At 35.8% G+C, this 14528-nt stretch overlaps 1 protein-coding gene across 1 annotated transcript; it reads right to left on the reverse strand.

Moving 5' to 3' along the window:
* Nucleotides 1-4594: 4594 nt before the first annotated feature.
* Nucleotides 4595-8654, reverse strand: LOC137039748 (zinc finger protein 850-like). Its single transcript, XM_067415025.1, has 2 exons — nucleotides 7157-8654; nucleotides 4595-5701 (listed from the first exon to the last, which is right to left on the reverse strand). Exons 1-2 carry the CDS (start codon nucleotides 8652-8654, stop codon nucleotides 4821-4823), a joined length of 2379 nt encoding a protein of 792 aa, XP_067271126.1. The 3' UTR covers nucleotides 4595-4820.
* Between the last annotated feature and the right edge of the window lie 5874 nt (nucleotides 8655-14528).

Here is a 14528-nt window from a genome sequence, read left to right on the forward strand (position 1 = left end):
CAGACGTCATTTAGTTAAAAAATATGTTTTAGGTTGAATTTAAGCTAAATCATCAGACGCTATCTTTATCTACATCAGTCTTCTGGGAAGATATAGAAGATACAAATGTATTTAATTTTATTTAAATCTTATTTCAACTTTTAAGATCATGCTTTGAAATAAAATGAGTATGAACAACATTGGCTCTGGAAAGGCGTTAGCCGACTAACTTTACATGTGCAGTGACATGATGCTCAGAGGTTCATCTGGTAACTCCTCTCGTCTCTGTGTGGGTCTGAAACATCCATTTCATGAAGGAGGAGGCTCATGGGCTGTATTTCACCAAAACTATCCATTTCATGAAGGAGGAGACTCATGGGCTGTATTTCACCAAAACTATCCATTTCATAAAGGAGGAGGCTCATGGGCTGTATTTCACGTCAGACTGTCACACTCAGGCGACTCCTGCGGATGAACTACATTCCAAAAAGATTATAAAATACATCAGGAGAGATCTAAAGCGGTATTTACCCGAACCTGTCACACACACACACACACACACACACACACACACACACACACACACACACACACACACACACACACACACACACAAATACACACACACACACACACACACAGGCCAAACTGCCTTAGAGACAAACAAGAGAATTTTAACATGAAAGTGTACCCCTGTCTTATAAGCGTTAAACATAATGACAATCTTGCATGCTGTACAGTTTGTAACAGTGACTTTGTGGGTTCAGGATACCTCCCTGAAATTACTTTTTTCAGGTTGGGATGTCAGATATAAAGAAGGAAGTATAGAATTATGCAGCCCATATCCTTCCCTCAGCCCAGACAAATGGCCCACATGACCTACTTAAGGCAAAAACTATCTGTTTAGCCTGATCAGTCTTAGTGGTCTAAAAGTGCTCATCAATGTCATATTTGAGATGTCCAATCAAATTGAAGGAGGTGAGATTAATTGTCCACAGAAACCGGATTTGGGGTTTTATCTGTGGTGTCTGTAGGGAAAAAAGCAATGACAATAATCTTTCATCGATATCTATTTGTTTGAGCCAAAAGTGATAAAGGGAAAATAAACAATGATAAATAAAATAAAATGATAATAAAAAAATGCTCACAAATCTTTACTGTCATGCTGGATGTTGAATATATATATATATATATATATATATATATATATATATATATATATATATATATATAGGGGAGAGTGGGGTAATGTGAGACACCCCCTGTATCTGGTCAACAAAACACATTTGTGGTCATATGAGCATTATGTTTTCAAGCCCCTCCAATTTCCCCTTGGCCATGAATGAGAGGACCTCATGGTGCTGTGGTCAGCATGTTTTTTCACTAAAAAATATTTTTTTCATGTAAAAGAAAATCCATCCACACTTATTTATATAAAAAATAATCAATTGAATGAAATAATTAAGAACTAAAGAAAGATATATGAATCAACAATGTACTTGAAATAAAATAAATTATAAAGAAATGTAACAGTTACAAATTAAAACAATTACCTGAATGTATTACAAACAATGTCAACAAAAGACAAATGTCTAATGTTAGTTCCTTTCATTTAACCTTTTAGCAAATTAATTTATGTTCTGAATTTCTTTATAATTTATACTTTACTTTTTTGGCTTTAGATCTAATTTATTTACACCTAAATAACAGGTTTTATTAGTTATTTGTTTGTTTGTTTTATGAATATATATCTTTTGTTTCCTTATTTCAGTGTATTTTGTGAAATTATTTTTCACAACCAAAATTAAATGACATTGCCAAACCAATATAAACCAACACGACACATTTACAATACATTTTCATTACCACATTGATAATGAAAGAAAATAATGTAGACATTTAAGTCACCTCTTATCAGATCAAACAATTCTTTTAATTTCAAAGTTTTCAGTCCAAACAACAAATAATTTGTTTTTTCATCCATAGTTCTTAAAAGTTACTTAAAAGTCTCCTCAAGTTCAAAAGATAAACAAACTGCAGGAATCGCAAATCCAATGTAAAGTGAGAAAAATAGATCCAAGTTTAGTGTTTCCAGTGTCTCGCCATCTCCTCCACACGTGATGCATCCACACTAAAGAATGCCGCCCACGGTACGAAAATCCAACCTAAAAACAAACACATAAAAAAAAAACCAGCCTGCACACAACAGGACAATGTCCTAGTTCATTTAAATTGGCATCTGCAGTGGCAAAAATGAACTTTAATTAATGCATCACTGAAATAAAGACACAAACCTTTGCCAATTGTCTTTATAAAGATTTATTTTCTTGCAAGGAAAAAAAAAGTCACATTCATACAGCCATCCTGAATGTCCGAAGAGTGCTAACTAACAGTCACAACAAAGCTCTGCTCTCTAATAGTTTGTTTCTAACTCATGGTCTCCACTGCTCTCCTCCTGTAATTGTCCACACATGGTAAGAGTTAAGAAGCAGCACACAAATAACAGTGTTCTGTCTTTCCGTTTTGCATCTGGACCCTTGGAATGGGATCTCACCTGACCCCCTGAGGTCAAGAGACCCAGTGACATCTGCTTACTAGCCACTGTGTCTGCTAGAGTTTAGAAGCGAGGAAAGTGTTTATGCATAAAAGTCCCAAAACGAATCAGATAGTTTATGATATTCAAATATAATTAAAATTGAGCAGAATGGTTTATTCTGATGCAAGTAGAATAACATTCAGCCCTCAAAAGGAGGCAATATGGAGATGGAAAACACAATCACTCACTTGTAAATGTTTCTTGGGGAAATGCAAAACTTATATATAACTAAACTAATGTGTAAAGTATAGCAATTCATTAGCAAAACTAATATATTTTCCCCCCCTGATTGGGGCTTTGTAGAATTAGCACACAATAAAAATGGACAATAAATGTTGTTGGAAAAAATATAAGTAACAAGTTTAGTCAAGAATTGGTTGAATATATAAATGAAGTAATAAATGTGCAAACAAATAAGATTTCTCTCTTTTTTGACATACAAGATAACTAAAGCATCTCAAGAAAAGAGAAGAGAAGCGAATAAGCAGCCGGTTTATAAAAGCTACGTGATAAGGTCTTACATCTGCATTTGGTAAATATTTCAAAAGTATCAGAGTAACTAGACACAGCAATAGAGAAAAAGTATACATGTCCTGCTTAAAAGTGTTAAAGACTCTTCTTCAACTTCCTACTAAACATGCCAGCACATGGACATATAATAGGACATCCCTTTGTAATATATATATTTTTTAAACATTCTACACTCTAAATAATGCTGGGTTGTTTTTTAACCCAAAATGCTGGGTTAAGACTGTTGGGTAATTTTTGTAGGTTTATTTGATCATATTTTAAACACCATTGGGTAGTTTAAAACTTCCAGTCGTTGGGTTAAACCTGCTGGGTCGCAATGCTTGGTTGATTCTACCCAGCGCTTGGTTGTTTCACGTGCTTCCCGCCTTGATTCGTTTAAATTCGCTCCCAAACTGTCATTTTGAAAGGACAATGCAAAAGGCAAAGCCACTAGTTGCAGATGTTTTAAGAGAAGTTCATAATGTTTTCATTAATAATCATTTTAATTAGCATAATTATAGTTTTTTTTTTCTTCACGGCAATGTTACGACGAAAGTTTTACCTCAGAATCCGATGCAATGTACTGACTCGTGTTAGTTTAGGTAGGCATGTGAGACGATAGATAAATACAGTTTGTAATTACACGGAACCATGATCCCCTTACGAAAATTAACCATGGTTTTATGTAGGGATGTCACAAGTAGGCTACCGGTAGGCTACTTCGGTAAGTACTGAAATTTTAAAAATGTGACGATAGTAGGCTAGCGTCGACTCACAAGTAGACTATATTCGGTCCCGTAGCTGCGTCTATCGTTCAGTCGCGTCACGCAGGGCTCCAGACTGTAGCCGAATATATACCAGTGTCTCATTAAATACTACTAATATTACTCTTTCCTGTTTTGCGTCTCTGTGTGAATGACGGGGGCGCGTGCGCGAGCGTACACACACGCGCGCCACACGCTTGTAGTCTTTTTAGCATCTGCCGTTCACTGAGGACATGAGTATTTACCATAGACCGTAAAAAAATACTTTTTTTTTTTTACTACATAGACCGTACTTACCGTTTCATTTGAGAAAACTGTCATATCATAAACACAAATACTCAAAGGTCACGGCAACCCGTCAAAATAAAAGTTCGATTTAAACGTGAATACATTGACAGAATATATTAGGTTTGTAGTCGTCATTGTTGCCAATTTTAACACATTTGTGTGTTGTACCATTTGTCAAGCAATAAAAATTATTGTTTTAACAGTCTGAACATGCATTCTTCATTTGTTCTTTCACGATTGTCTAGTTTTACAGTAGGCTAATGCACAGGATACATTTTAAGAACAACCCAGCAAGAATAACTAAGAATAGCAAATCCATTAATGGTAAAAATTGACTACATTTGGGGTTTTCTCCACAGCCCAGCCTGCTGGGTTAAAATGCCACTGGGTTAATTTAACCCAGCATGTGTTCTGTCCAATAATTACCCAGCGCTGAGTTGCCAATTGGGTTGTTTTTAACCCAGCCATTTTTAGAGTGCAATAAAGTTGTTCTTTTGGACTTTAAACAGTTTTGGAAAATTAACTTTGTTTACTGTATGTTTATTTTTTCTTTGTCCTGATTCATATGGAAGAGTTGCTTTTTTTGTTGGGTCAGATTTGCTTATGGGTATATTGTGTAGTTTGATGAGTGGGCAGCATTGCGTTTGAAAGGGCTGGATCTGAAGATGAATTTATAAATGATGTCATGATTTCAGACAGTTGTTTCTTGTATGATTTAGTAGAGAAGTTGAATGAGTGAAACTCTTGCCACATGGAATGCAGTGATACGGTTTCTCTCCAGTGTGGATCCTCTCGTGTATTTTCATGTTTCCTAACTGAATGAATCTCTTGTCACAGTGTGAACACTTGTGAGGTTTTTCTCCAGTGTGGGTCTTCTCATGTGCTTTCAGGACGCTTGACTGATTGAATCTCTTGTCACAGTGTGAACACTTGTAAGGTTTTTCTCCAGTGTGAACTCTCTGGTGCAGCTTCAGTTCAGTTTTTGTAATAAAGGTCTTCCCACAATCAAAGCACAAATGATTCTTCACACCCATGTGCATTTTCTGGTGTCCTTTTAAACTACTCATCTGACTAAAACACTTTCCACACAAAGAACACATGTGAGGTTTCTCTTTTGTATGAACTTTCAAGTGGCTCTTCAGGGATTCTGCCGAAATAAAGTTTTTACCACACTGATCACAGTTGAATGGTTTTTCTCCTGAATGAGTACGCAGATGTGATTTAAAAGCACCTGCTTGTCTAAAACTCTTCCCACACTGATCACATGTGTACGGCTTCTCCCCAGTGTGGATTTTCTTGTGTAGATTAAGTGTTCCTTTTAGTGTGAAACTCTTCCCACACTGATCACATGTGTGCGGCTTCACACCACTATGAAATTTCATGTGAACTGTAAGATTGTGTTTGCATGGGAAACTCTTCTCACACTGATCACATTTGAATGGCTTCTCTCCAGTGTGGATTTTCATGTGATACTTAAGGGCTCCTTTTCGGATGAAACTCTTCTCACACTGATCACATTTGAATGGCTTGTCTCCAGTGTGGATTTTCATGTGATACTTAACTTCTTAATCCGCACCGGATCGTGGGCGGGGCGTCTGACGCAAGTGGGCGTGTCTCTACTTATAATTACTTTTGTTTTATACAAACTGTTCAATCAACTATCACAAACTATGCATCATTTGAAAGCTAAAACACTCAAGATTCATGTTCTGAACTCGTTTTTGCAATAAATACACCAGAGAGGAAAGGGTTAAATTAAATGCTAAAGCAGTGGCTATTTAAACATTAGCATAATGAACGCGGTACTCATCTTTCATCTCCTGACGTTCAGATCAGATCGGACGAATCCACAAAACAACAGCATACATGTCTGTGTAAGAGTCCACTCTTCAAAATGCATCCCACTTTTAATCCAAAACAACGAAAAAATAAGGGGAAAAAACTAAAAATCCTCCGTTGTTTGCATAAGCGTTTTGTGTTAAGAGTAATCAATCATGTCCATTTTCAATGAAATAGCGATTGTAAGCCTTATTTTGACAATCTCCCCTGTACTGTGGACTGTTCCGGTTATATTAAACCCTCCCAGGTCTCTCTCCTTCAATCAAAAGCTGACTAGGACACATAAATAGAAAGGGAGCGCGTCACTGGGTGATACATCTGTCAGTCAAACTCGCCGGTCCTTTGTTGGATAAGCCAGTCAATGCCTAGCCAATGCATAGCCAGCATAGATTTGATTGATGGATGTAGTAACGAATCAAAAGACAATATTTTGCGTAGTTTCTGTAAGAGATGTCGTAAGAAGCATTGGTGAATACCTCATGCTTACTTAGCTGTTACTTACCGTCGTCTCCACAGTTTTCATTCATCGTATCCAGCGCCTGCCAGTGTAAGCACACATACTTACACACAACGCGCAGACTAAATAAGAGACTGTTTTTATCAACTAAATGAGTTTTTTTTACACTTGTAAATTCTGTAAATAGTTGTTTTAGTTATCAGGGACTGCAAATGCATTATAATTAGCAGTTTATTGCAGATTTATTTGAATAAAAACTACTCTTTACTATTACACAAATGTTCTAATATAATTGGACTTTATTGAAAGGACGCCCAGTCTTTTTTGACATAAAAGCTTACAGAAGCTACATTTTTGAGAGAATCGTCCTCAAATTTTAATCAAAGCATGATCAGACATTCAGTTTTATATTTAGGTTATTTTCAGGGCATAAAAATTAAAATCTAATATTTTTTTCCATAAGGGAATAATAAAAAAATAAAAACGTGAGTCACTTACATGCATATTTCCCCTTGTTTTAATCTGTCCCTATACTATTTGAGTTATTATGACTTTTGGGTAACATAATTTAAAGTGTCTAGTTTAAAATAAGACCACATTTATGGATATAGACCATAGGGTTTAAGAGCTGCAGACATTTTTATTTGGGGTATGTCATTTTTTTATTTATTTCTCAGCACAGGGCGAGGGTTAAGAGGTTAAGGGCTCCTTTTTGGATGAAACTCTTCTCACACTGATCACATTTGAATGGCTTCTCTCCAGTGTGGATTTTCATGTGATACTTAAGGGCTCCTTTTTGGATGAAACTCTTCTCACACTGATCACATTTGAATGGCTTCTCTCCAGTGTGGATTTTCATGTGTCCATTAAAGTATCCTTTATTTTTAAAACTCTTCCCACATTGATCACATGTGTGCAGATTTTCTCCCGTGTGGATTTTCATGTGATCCTTAAGACCTTTTACTCGTGTGTAACTCTTCCCACACTGATCACATGTGTGCAGATTCTCTCCAGTGTGGATTTTCATGTGTCCCGTAAGGTGTCCTTTTTGTGAAAAACTCTTTTCGCAATAATCACATGCATACGGCTTCTCTCCAGTGTGGATCCTCATGTGTCCCGTAAGGTGTTCTTTTCGTGCGAAACTCTTCCCACACTGATCACATGTGTGTGGCTTCTCTCCAGTGTGGATCCTCTCATGTGATTTCAAACCTCCTGGCCAACCGAATTGTTTGTCACAGTATGAACACTTGTAAGGTTTTTCTCCAGTGTGAGTTATCTGGTGCCGTTTCAGTTCAGCATCACTAATAAAGGTCTTCCCACAATCAAAGCACATATGATCCTTCACAGCGCTGTGTCTTTTCTGATGTATTTTTAAAACACTCCGCTCACTAAAACTTTTTCCACACAAAGAACACACGTGAGGTTTCTCTTTTGTATGATCTTTCAGGTGGGTCTTCAAGGATTTTGCCCAAGAAAATGTTTTATCGCACTGATCACAGCTATATGGTCTTTCTCCAGAATGAGTACGCAGATGTGATTTAAGATTACTTGCTCCTCTGAAACACTTCCCACACTGATCACATGAGATCAGACTTTGCGTCTTCTCTCCAGTGTGGATTTTCATGTGATAATTAAGGCTTGCTTTTTGGGTAAAACTATTCCCGCACTGATCACAAACGTGCGGCTTCACTCCAGTGTGGGTTTTCAGGTGTTTCTTAAGGCGTCCTTTTAGTGCAAAACTCTTCCCACACTGATCACATGTGTGTGGCTTCTCTCCGGTGTGGGTTTTCATGTGTTCATTAAGGGTTCCTTTAAATGTGAAACTCTTCTCACACTGATCACATGTGTGCGCCTTTTCTCCAGTGTGGATTTTCATGTGTTTCTCCACATATTGTTTTTGTGTGAAGCTCTTCCCACATTGATCACATGAGTACGGCTTCTCTCCAGTGTGGCAATTTAAGTGTTTCCTAAGGTATTCTTTTAGTGTGAAACTCTTCCCGCACTCATCACACGTGTGTGGCTTCCTTACAGTGTGGATTCTAATGTGTGCTTGAAGGTTTTCTTTTCGCGTGAAACTCTTCCCACACTTCTTACATTTGAACGATTTGTTGGATCTTCTCTTCAATAAAATATTTCTTTCAGTTTGTGAGCGACTCAAAGATTTCTTTCCAGTTTTGACATGTTTCTCTTCTGTTTCACTCAGTTCTTCACCCTCCTCCATCAAGTCTAAAATGAAAGAAAAAAAGTTTAATTTGAAGTAAATAATAATAAATAAATAATAAAAAAATATATATTAATTTATTTAAATGTTCACTATAGCTACTGCAAGTGAAACATGATTTACTATGAACTAGAGGTGTCCCAAACTAAGGATTTACACATTTGAATCAGAAATCTCGAATCTTTCTATAGTCGACCGATAGTCGAATAATCTGTTTGTGTGTGTGTGAATGGGTTGGGAGGGGCACCACACTAGTCAGCACAAGGGTAAAACTATATTAATTTTCCTTTACACACTGCACACAGCAGCAACTTTAAATCAAGCGAACAAAAATGTCTGCCAGCTGACAGACGAACTGACAATTGGTTTCTTATTTAGGTTTAAATAAATGGTCATTTGGTGGAAAAACATTCGTAAAGCGTTTTCTCATAACATTTTAAAGCCGTGATTGAAATACAGAACAGCACACAAATATGTAAAAGAACATTTTGATAAATAAACCTAAAAAAAGACCTGCCTACAGAGAAAAAGAACGCTTTGAGTGCGTTTACATGCACGCTCTTAAGCCTAATAAGCCGACAATGAACATGGTCATGTTAACGCGGTAACCAGTTTTCCCCGTTTACAGTAAACTGACAACGCACGTAAACATCATTTACATAACTTATTAATAAACCAGGTTACTTCCTTGTAGTGTATAATGTCCATTTTTATTCCAAAGGTCAGTTTTGATGTTAAAAGCATGCACTGTGTCAGCGGCAGATTTTCGGCTCATATTATCCCTCATGCAGTTAACGTTACAGATGCAGGGTTTTGACTGAACCTCTTCTACTTATGCTGCATGAGATGAGAACACATCTTTACAATTTGAGTCTTAAAAGAGTCTGCGTTTGTGATACATGTCCTTATTTAATAAAAAAACGCTAGCTCGTGCTGTCTGGATGCATTTAAATCTGCTCTAAGTTTGCATTTTTTGTCACCTATCTATCACACATGCGCACTTCAATAAGCCGACAAAGCGATTGATGCGTTTACATGCCATGCGAAATCGGGGTAAGAGGCAAAAAACTATGTGTCGACCGGTTTTGCTTCCGCCGTTTAGGACTCTGATAAAAGAAAACTGGTTATTTCAATAAACTGAGATTTGTGAGTTATCTTACTGGTGTGCATGTAAACGTGCTCAGTGTTAAGTAATCCCTGCCGACAGAATGAGCTCCTCGTCTTTCATGGATTGCTTAAAATGAAACTAAAATCTGTCTGTCACAGGGGTGGTTGGATTTATTCACACACATGTTAAAAATATTTATTGAATGCTTCTTTCTTTTCACGTTTCTTTTTACAGCATTATCATAATTTGAATATTACTTAATATAACCGTACAAAACCAGTAGTTCTCCACTCTAAAAAATAATTCAGTGGCTTAGTAAATATCAGAGTAATAATTAACTTATTAACTTAATAAAATCTCTCAATAACATTTACTTGATGGTTTTAGTTAAATATACCAACATATTTGACTAAAAATCCAACAGTTAATTTTGTCTAAAATTTATAGTTATATTTAAGTTTTTTTCTCTAAAATAATTTAGTATTCAAATAACCAATAATTTATTTTAAATATACTTAATATATTTGTGAAATTTTTTTCAAAATATTTGAGAATGGAGAATTAAACTGAATTAAACAATTAAATCTGTTTCAAGAACCACAAATATTACTTAATTAAAATCAAGATTATTAATATTTAACACACACTGAAGAAATTGAGTAAGTTTACTCGATTAAAACAATGCGCCCCTCCCCCACCCTCTGACGTGAGGACAGCTCGACGGTTGAGAGTGCGGATATTTGAATTCTCCTCAGTCACCACCAGAGCAGTTTCTTCTTCTCAGCGTCGCAGAATTGGGGCATTTCCTCTGTGAAATTCAGGTGTGTATGTTGTTTTTTTTAATCTATATAATCATTACTGTGCTAAAAGGCATTTTATTTCATTCAAAACAACATACAGGGACAGTGTGAGTCACCTTAAGTTAATGTGTGCCGTTGGTCTTTGAAACGCCTGCTGTGTTGCTCAAAACACACAACTTTATTCGTAAAGATAATGAATATAATGAATTTGGATGATAAAATCTTATTAAAAATGGGAACTGTTTGTTTATTGTCAGGTTATGGAGTCTGGGGCCTGGCAGCATCTTTCAGCTACGAATGAAACAGGACAGCGGTCTCAAGTTCAAAGTCCACACGCAGGCTCAAGACACAGCTGATATGGTGGAAAGGGGATAACAGACCGGTTGATTACACTTGAATTACTTTTAAATGTTTAATTTTTACTTCTAAAATGTTTGTTACATGAGTTTAAATGTTGTAAAATAACTGTTATTCTTTACATTTCAAAACAGTACTATATGCTGTAACGTTATTGCTGTACTCGATAATAAAGGCCATGTCATGTAGAAGTGTGTTTGTGTGGACTGTGGAGTATTTTTCAAAGGTTTAGAGGAAATTAAAGTTATACTATACAAGTTAGTAATACTCATAAATAAAAAAAGTTCATATTAGTCATAAATATTGTTTTTTAAATGCTTTTTTTTTACCCATTTTTTCTACTCAATTTAATTTGTTAATGTAACAAATGCAGTTACTCAGATCTACTTAATTTTTTTACTTACATTTACTCAGTTCATATGGTGTCTATAATTGATTTCACTGCTTTAAAATTTACTAAAAAATTTTTAGTGTAAAAATGTTTCACCAAAAAAATTGAGTAAATTAAGTTTTTAGAGTGTGTGTGGAATTAGACATTGAGCACCCCAGAATTGCCAGAACGGATCCTCATTTCATAACACACTCGAAGATTTGACTGTGAGGTTAGTGGTCGAATCCGGCTCCGCATATCAATACATCGAATCTTTGACTTTTCGGGGTCACCTCTACTATGAACTATGTCAAGGTCTTAGCAATTTCATTAGCAATTATCATAGCTTAAATACGCACGGTTACCAGCATGCGCTAACGGCATCTTCTTGTGGGCATAAGTAGAATGACTGTTCTATTTATTTGCATCACTGATAATTTCGTTGATGAATATATTGTCAATTTTCCTCAACAACCTTTTTTAACTGACAAAAACGAGACCATAACTAAATAAAACACAGTTTTGGTTGACAAAAACTATGACGAAAATCTACTGTCATTTTCGTCGATGAATAAAAACGATACAAAAATGTTAGTGAGGAACGATTAGGGAAGAGATTTAGTCAGTACTGAAGTCCTGTGTAATAGATTAACACATTTGAATTGTAACGTGCTGATCCAACTGCGGGAAAACAGGGTACGGTTGCACATTCTACAGCCTCACGAACTGCGTTCAGACTGCTTCAGAGTGGTTCGCAATCAATTAATGAATAGTGCACATTTATGCCAGGTAATTGTTTATTAACTAATTAGCTTATTAATAAAGACAATGTTTACTTTATGTTTATATAGTAAAAATGCTTATTTTATCTCCCTCATCTGACCTTGCATTCTGCAACTGCAATAGTATGGTGCAAACATTTCAAAATAATGTGTATTTCGAATAGGGCTGGGTGACAAAACGATAACGAAAAGTATCACGATTGATACGTTATCGATATAAATTACATAATCGAAAAAAAAATGTGTTCGATAAAACGTTTGATAATAATTTTTTCATCGTCAGAAGAAACCAGCGGTTACGAAGCGGACATCCTCAATGTCTTGTCTCAATGTCACCCCCCCCCCCCCCCCCCCAAATGACCTCCCCCATGTCAACTTGTGCCTGGTCCTGATGGCCAACGATTCCAACGTGTGTGTTTTTGAGCATGTTATAGGCCCCGAAAGGTCGGAAAATAAAAATGTAAGGAAAACAATAGGGCCCTCCATCATATGATTCACACCAAACTTTCTCAACATGATGTCAATATATATTGAAGATAATAAATTGTGAATGAGTTTGCAAAGTATTGGATCTGGATCGGCCCCATCTGATAGAGATACTGCATATCAGATCAGTGCGTCCCTGAAATAAATGTTTCTTAAACCTCTTTTTACTTATCACTCACTGAACAAAAAAGGAAAGCAATTTGAGTTTCAGGCTCTATTTTCAACCCAGTTCATGGAAAGTGCCCTGTACCTTATTTTTACTTTAACTTATTTTGAAATCCGTTGATGCTCCTCAGTTCAAGAACTGGTTGACCTATATTACTGGAATATTTCATGTGGAGAGAGTCTGGTTTAGAATTATGGATAACCTTGACCAATTTTACAATATATGGCAACCATTCCTGGATCATCTTAACCAGTTTAACAGTGACTCTGATCGGTAATGGAGGGAATAGTATGCTGTCTGCTCTGCCCTATGGAGTGCTTGTTTGTTTGTTTATCACTGAAACTGCATATACGCCCTCACTCTAAAAACTCCAATTAATAAAATGTTGGAAGAGCAAAAAAATATATGTTGAACTAATTTTCTTACTTGTGGTTAGTTAAGAAGACATATTATATTAAGTCTGCAGAAATATATTTGAAAAACATTAAATGAATTGATATTTTCAAATCCAGTTAACATTTAGAATTGCAAATGTTGACTGGACTAAAAAACGCGAATCCAGTCAACATTTTATAAAAGTAGGCTATATGGGACTATATAGCCTACTTTTAGGGACTAATGGGACTAATGGCCAACACAATAGCCTATTTTACACACAATATTTTACTATGGTAAATAGATTTTTGTTTGTGCTGTTGAAATGGGCTGTTAGAAACATTTGATAAAATAGCCTATATCAGAACAATATTTATATATTAATAAATAGTTTTGTTTATGATGGTATCTGCATTATAATGAGAAGATGGATCCTACAACACTTGCATATTACAAATTTAATATACATATATAATTCATGAACATATGTAGTTAATTGTGTCATTTAATCTGCCTAATTTTAATGAATACGTACAAGAGCTTGTTTGACTACGCGGAGGGATCTGTTTTGCTTGTTTGATTTCGCGGAAGCATCTCTGGAGTACTTTTGATTTCGCGGATGGATACAGGTCAAGGGACGTCTTCGCGCGTTTACCAGAGAGGCAGCAGCAGCTATTTTGAGGATGCGTTTCACGCGTCAGGTAAGTGTTAATGATTAAATTACAGACAAATATGTCGAACATATTAGGCTTGTGTGGATATTTAACGTTAGACGTGAAGTAAGAAGTAAATTAGAAATAAATATATCCAAGGGAAATAGGGATTATTTAGGCCTAAGTGATGCTACGTTAAGTTCACTTAACTTACGTTACGTTAATGTGGTCTTTAACCATGTTTAAGTAATAATACATAATTTTGTTTAAACTATAATACTATATAATGTATTTTAGATTTAATCTCAGCATGTTGTGTGCTATTTTTGTGTCAGACAAACGTGTTGTGGTGATGATTTTTAACTTATACGTGCAAATTTACTGAAACATGTCAAACGTGTAACTTAATGTAGGCCAAATAATGTACGCTATTTAGGGTTGACGTTACGTGGTTGTGTTGAACGTGATTTTTTTTCGTGTTCCAACTTTTGAAATTGTCCCGTAAATTAAGGGAACAACATAACCATGAATACTATGATAAAATGGCGCTCAGTTCATCGTCATCACAAGTGGGACGAATTCTCACAAATGGAAGTAAATTCTTAATATTGATAAAATGTATAAAGAATATAACTTTTTTGTTATTATTATTATTTTTTCTCTTTCTTTCTCCAACAGGGTGTGACCAGATCCATTGATGCTGACTCGTTGCAAAGTTTCTCATCCAAGCCAGTCAGTTCTTCTTAAAGGGATGGTTCACCCAAAAATAAAAATTCT

The sequence above is a fragment of the Pseudorasbora parva genome, chromosome 14, assembly GCF_024679245.1.
Source record: "Pseudorasbora parva isolate DD20220531a chromosome 14, ASM2467924v1, whole genome shotgun sequence".
In the NCBI taxonomy this organism is placed as follows: domain Eukaryota; kingdom Metazoa; phylum Chordata; class Actinopteri; order Cypriniformes; family Gobionidae; genus Pseudorasbora; species Pseudorasbora parva.

Excerpts from the sequence above, each read along its gene's own strand:
- LOC137039748 (XM_067415025.1), bottom strand. The coding sequence starts at position 8,654 with ATGGAGGAGGGTGAAGAACTGAGTGAAACAGAAGAGAAACATGTCAAA. Across the intron at positions 5,702-7,156 it reads ATGTGATCAGTGTGAGAAGA|AAGTTAAGTATCACATGAAA; the intron begins GTTTCATCCAAA and ends GTGCGGATTAAG.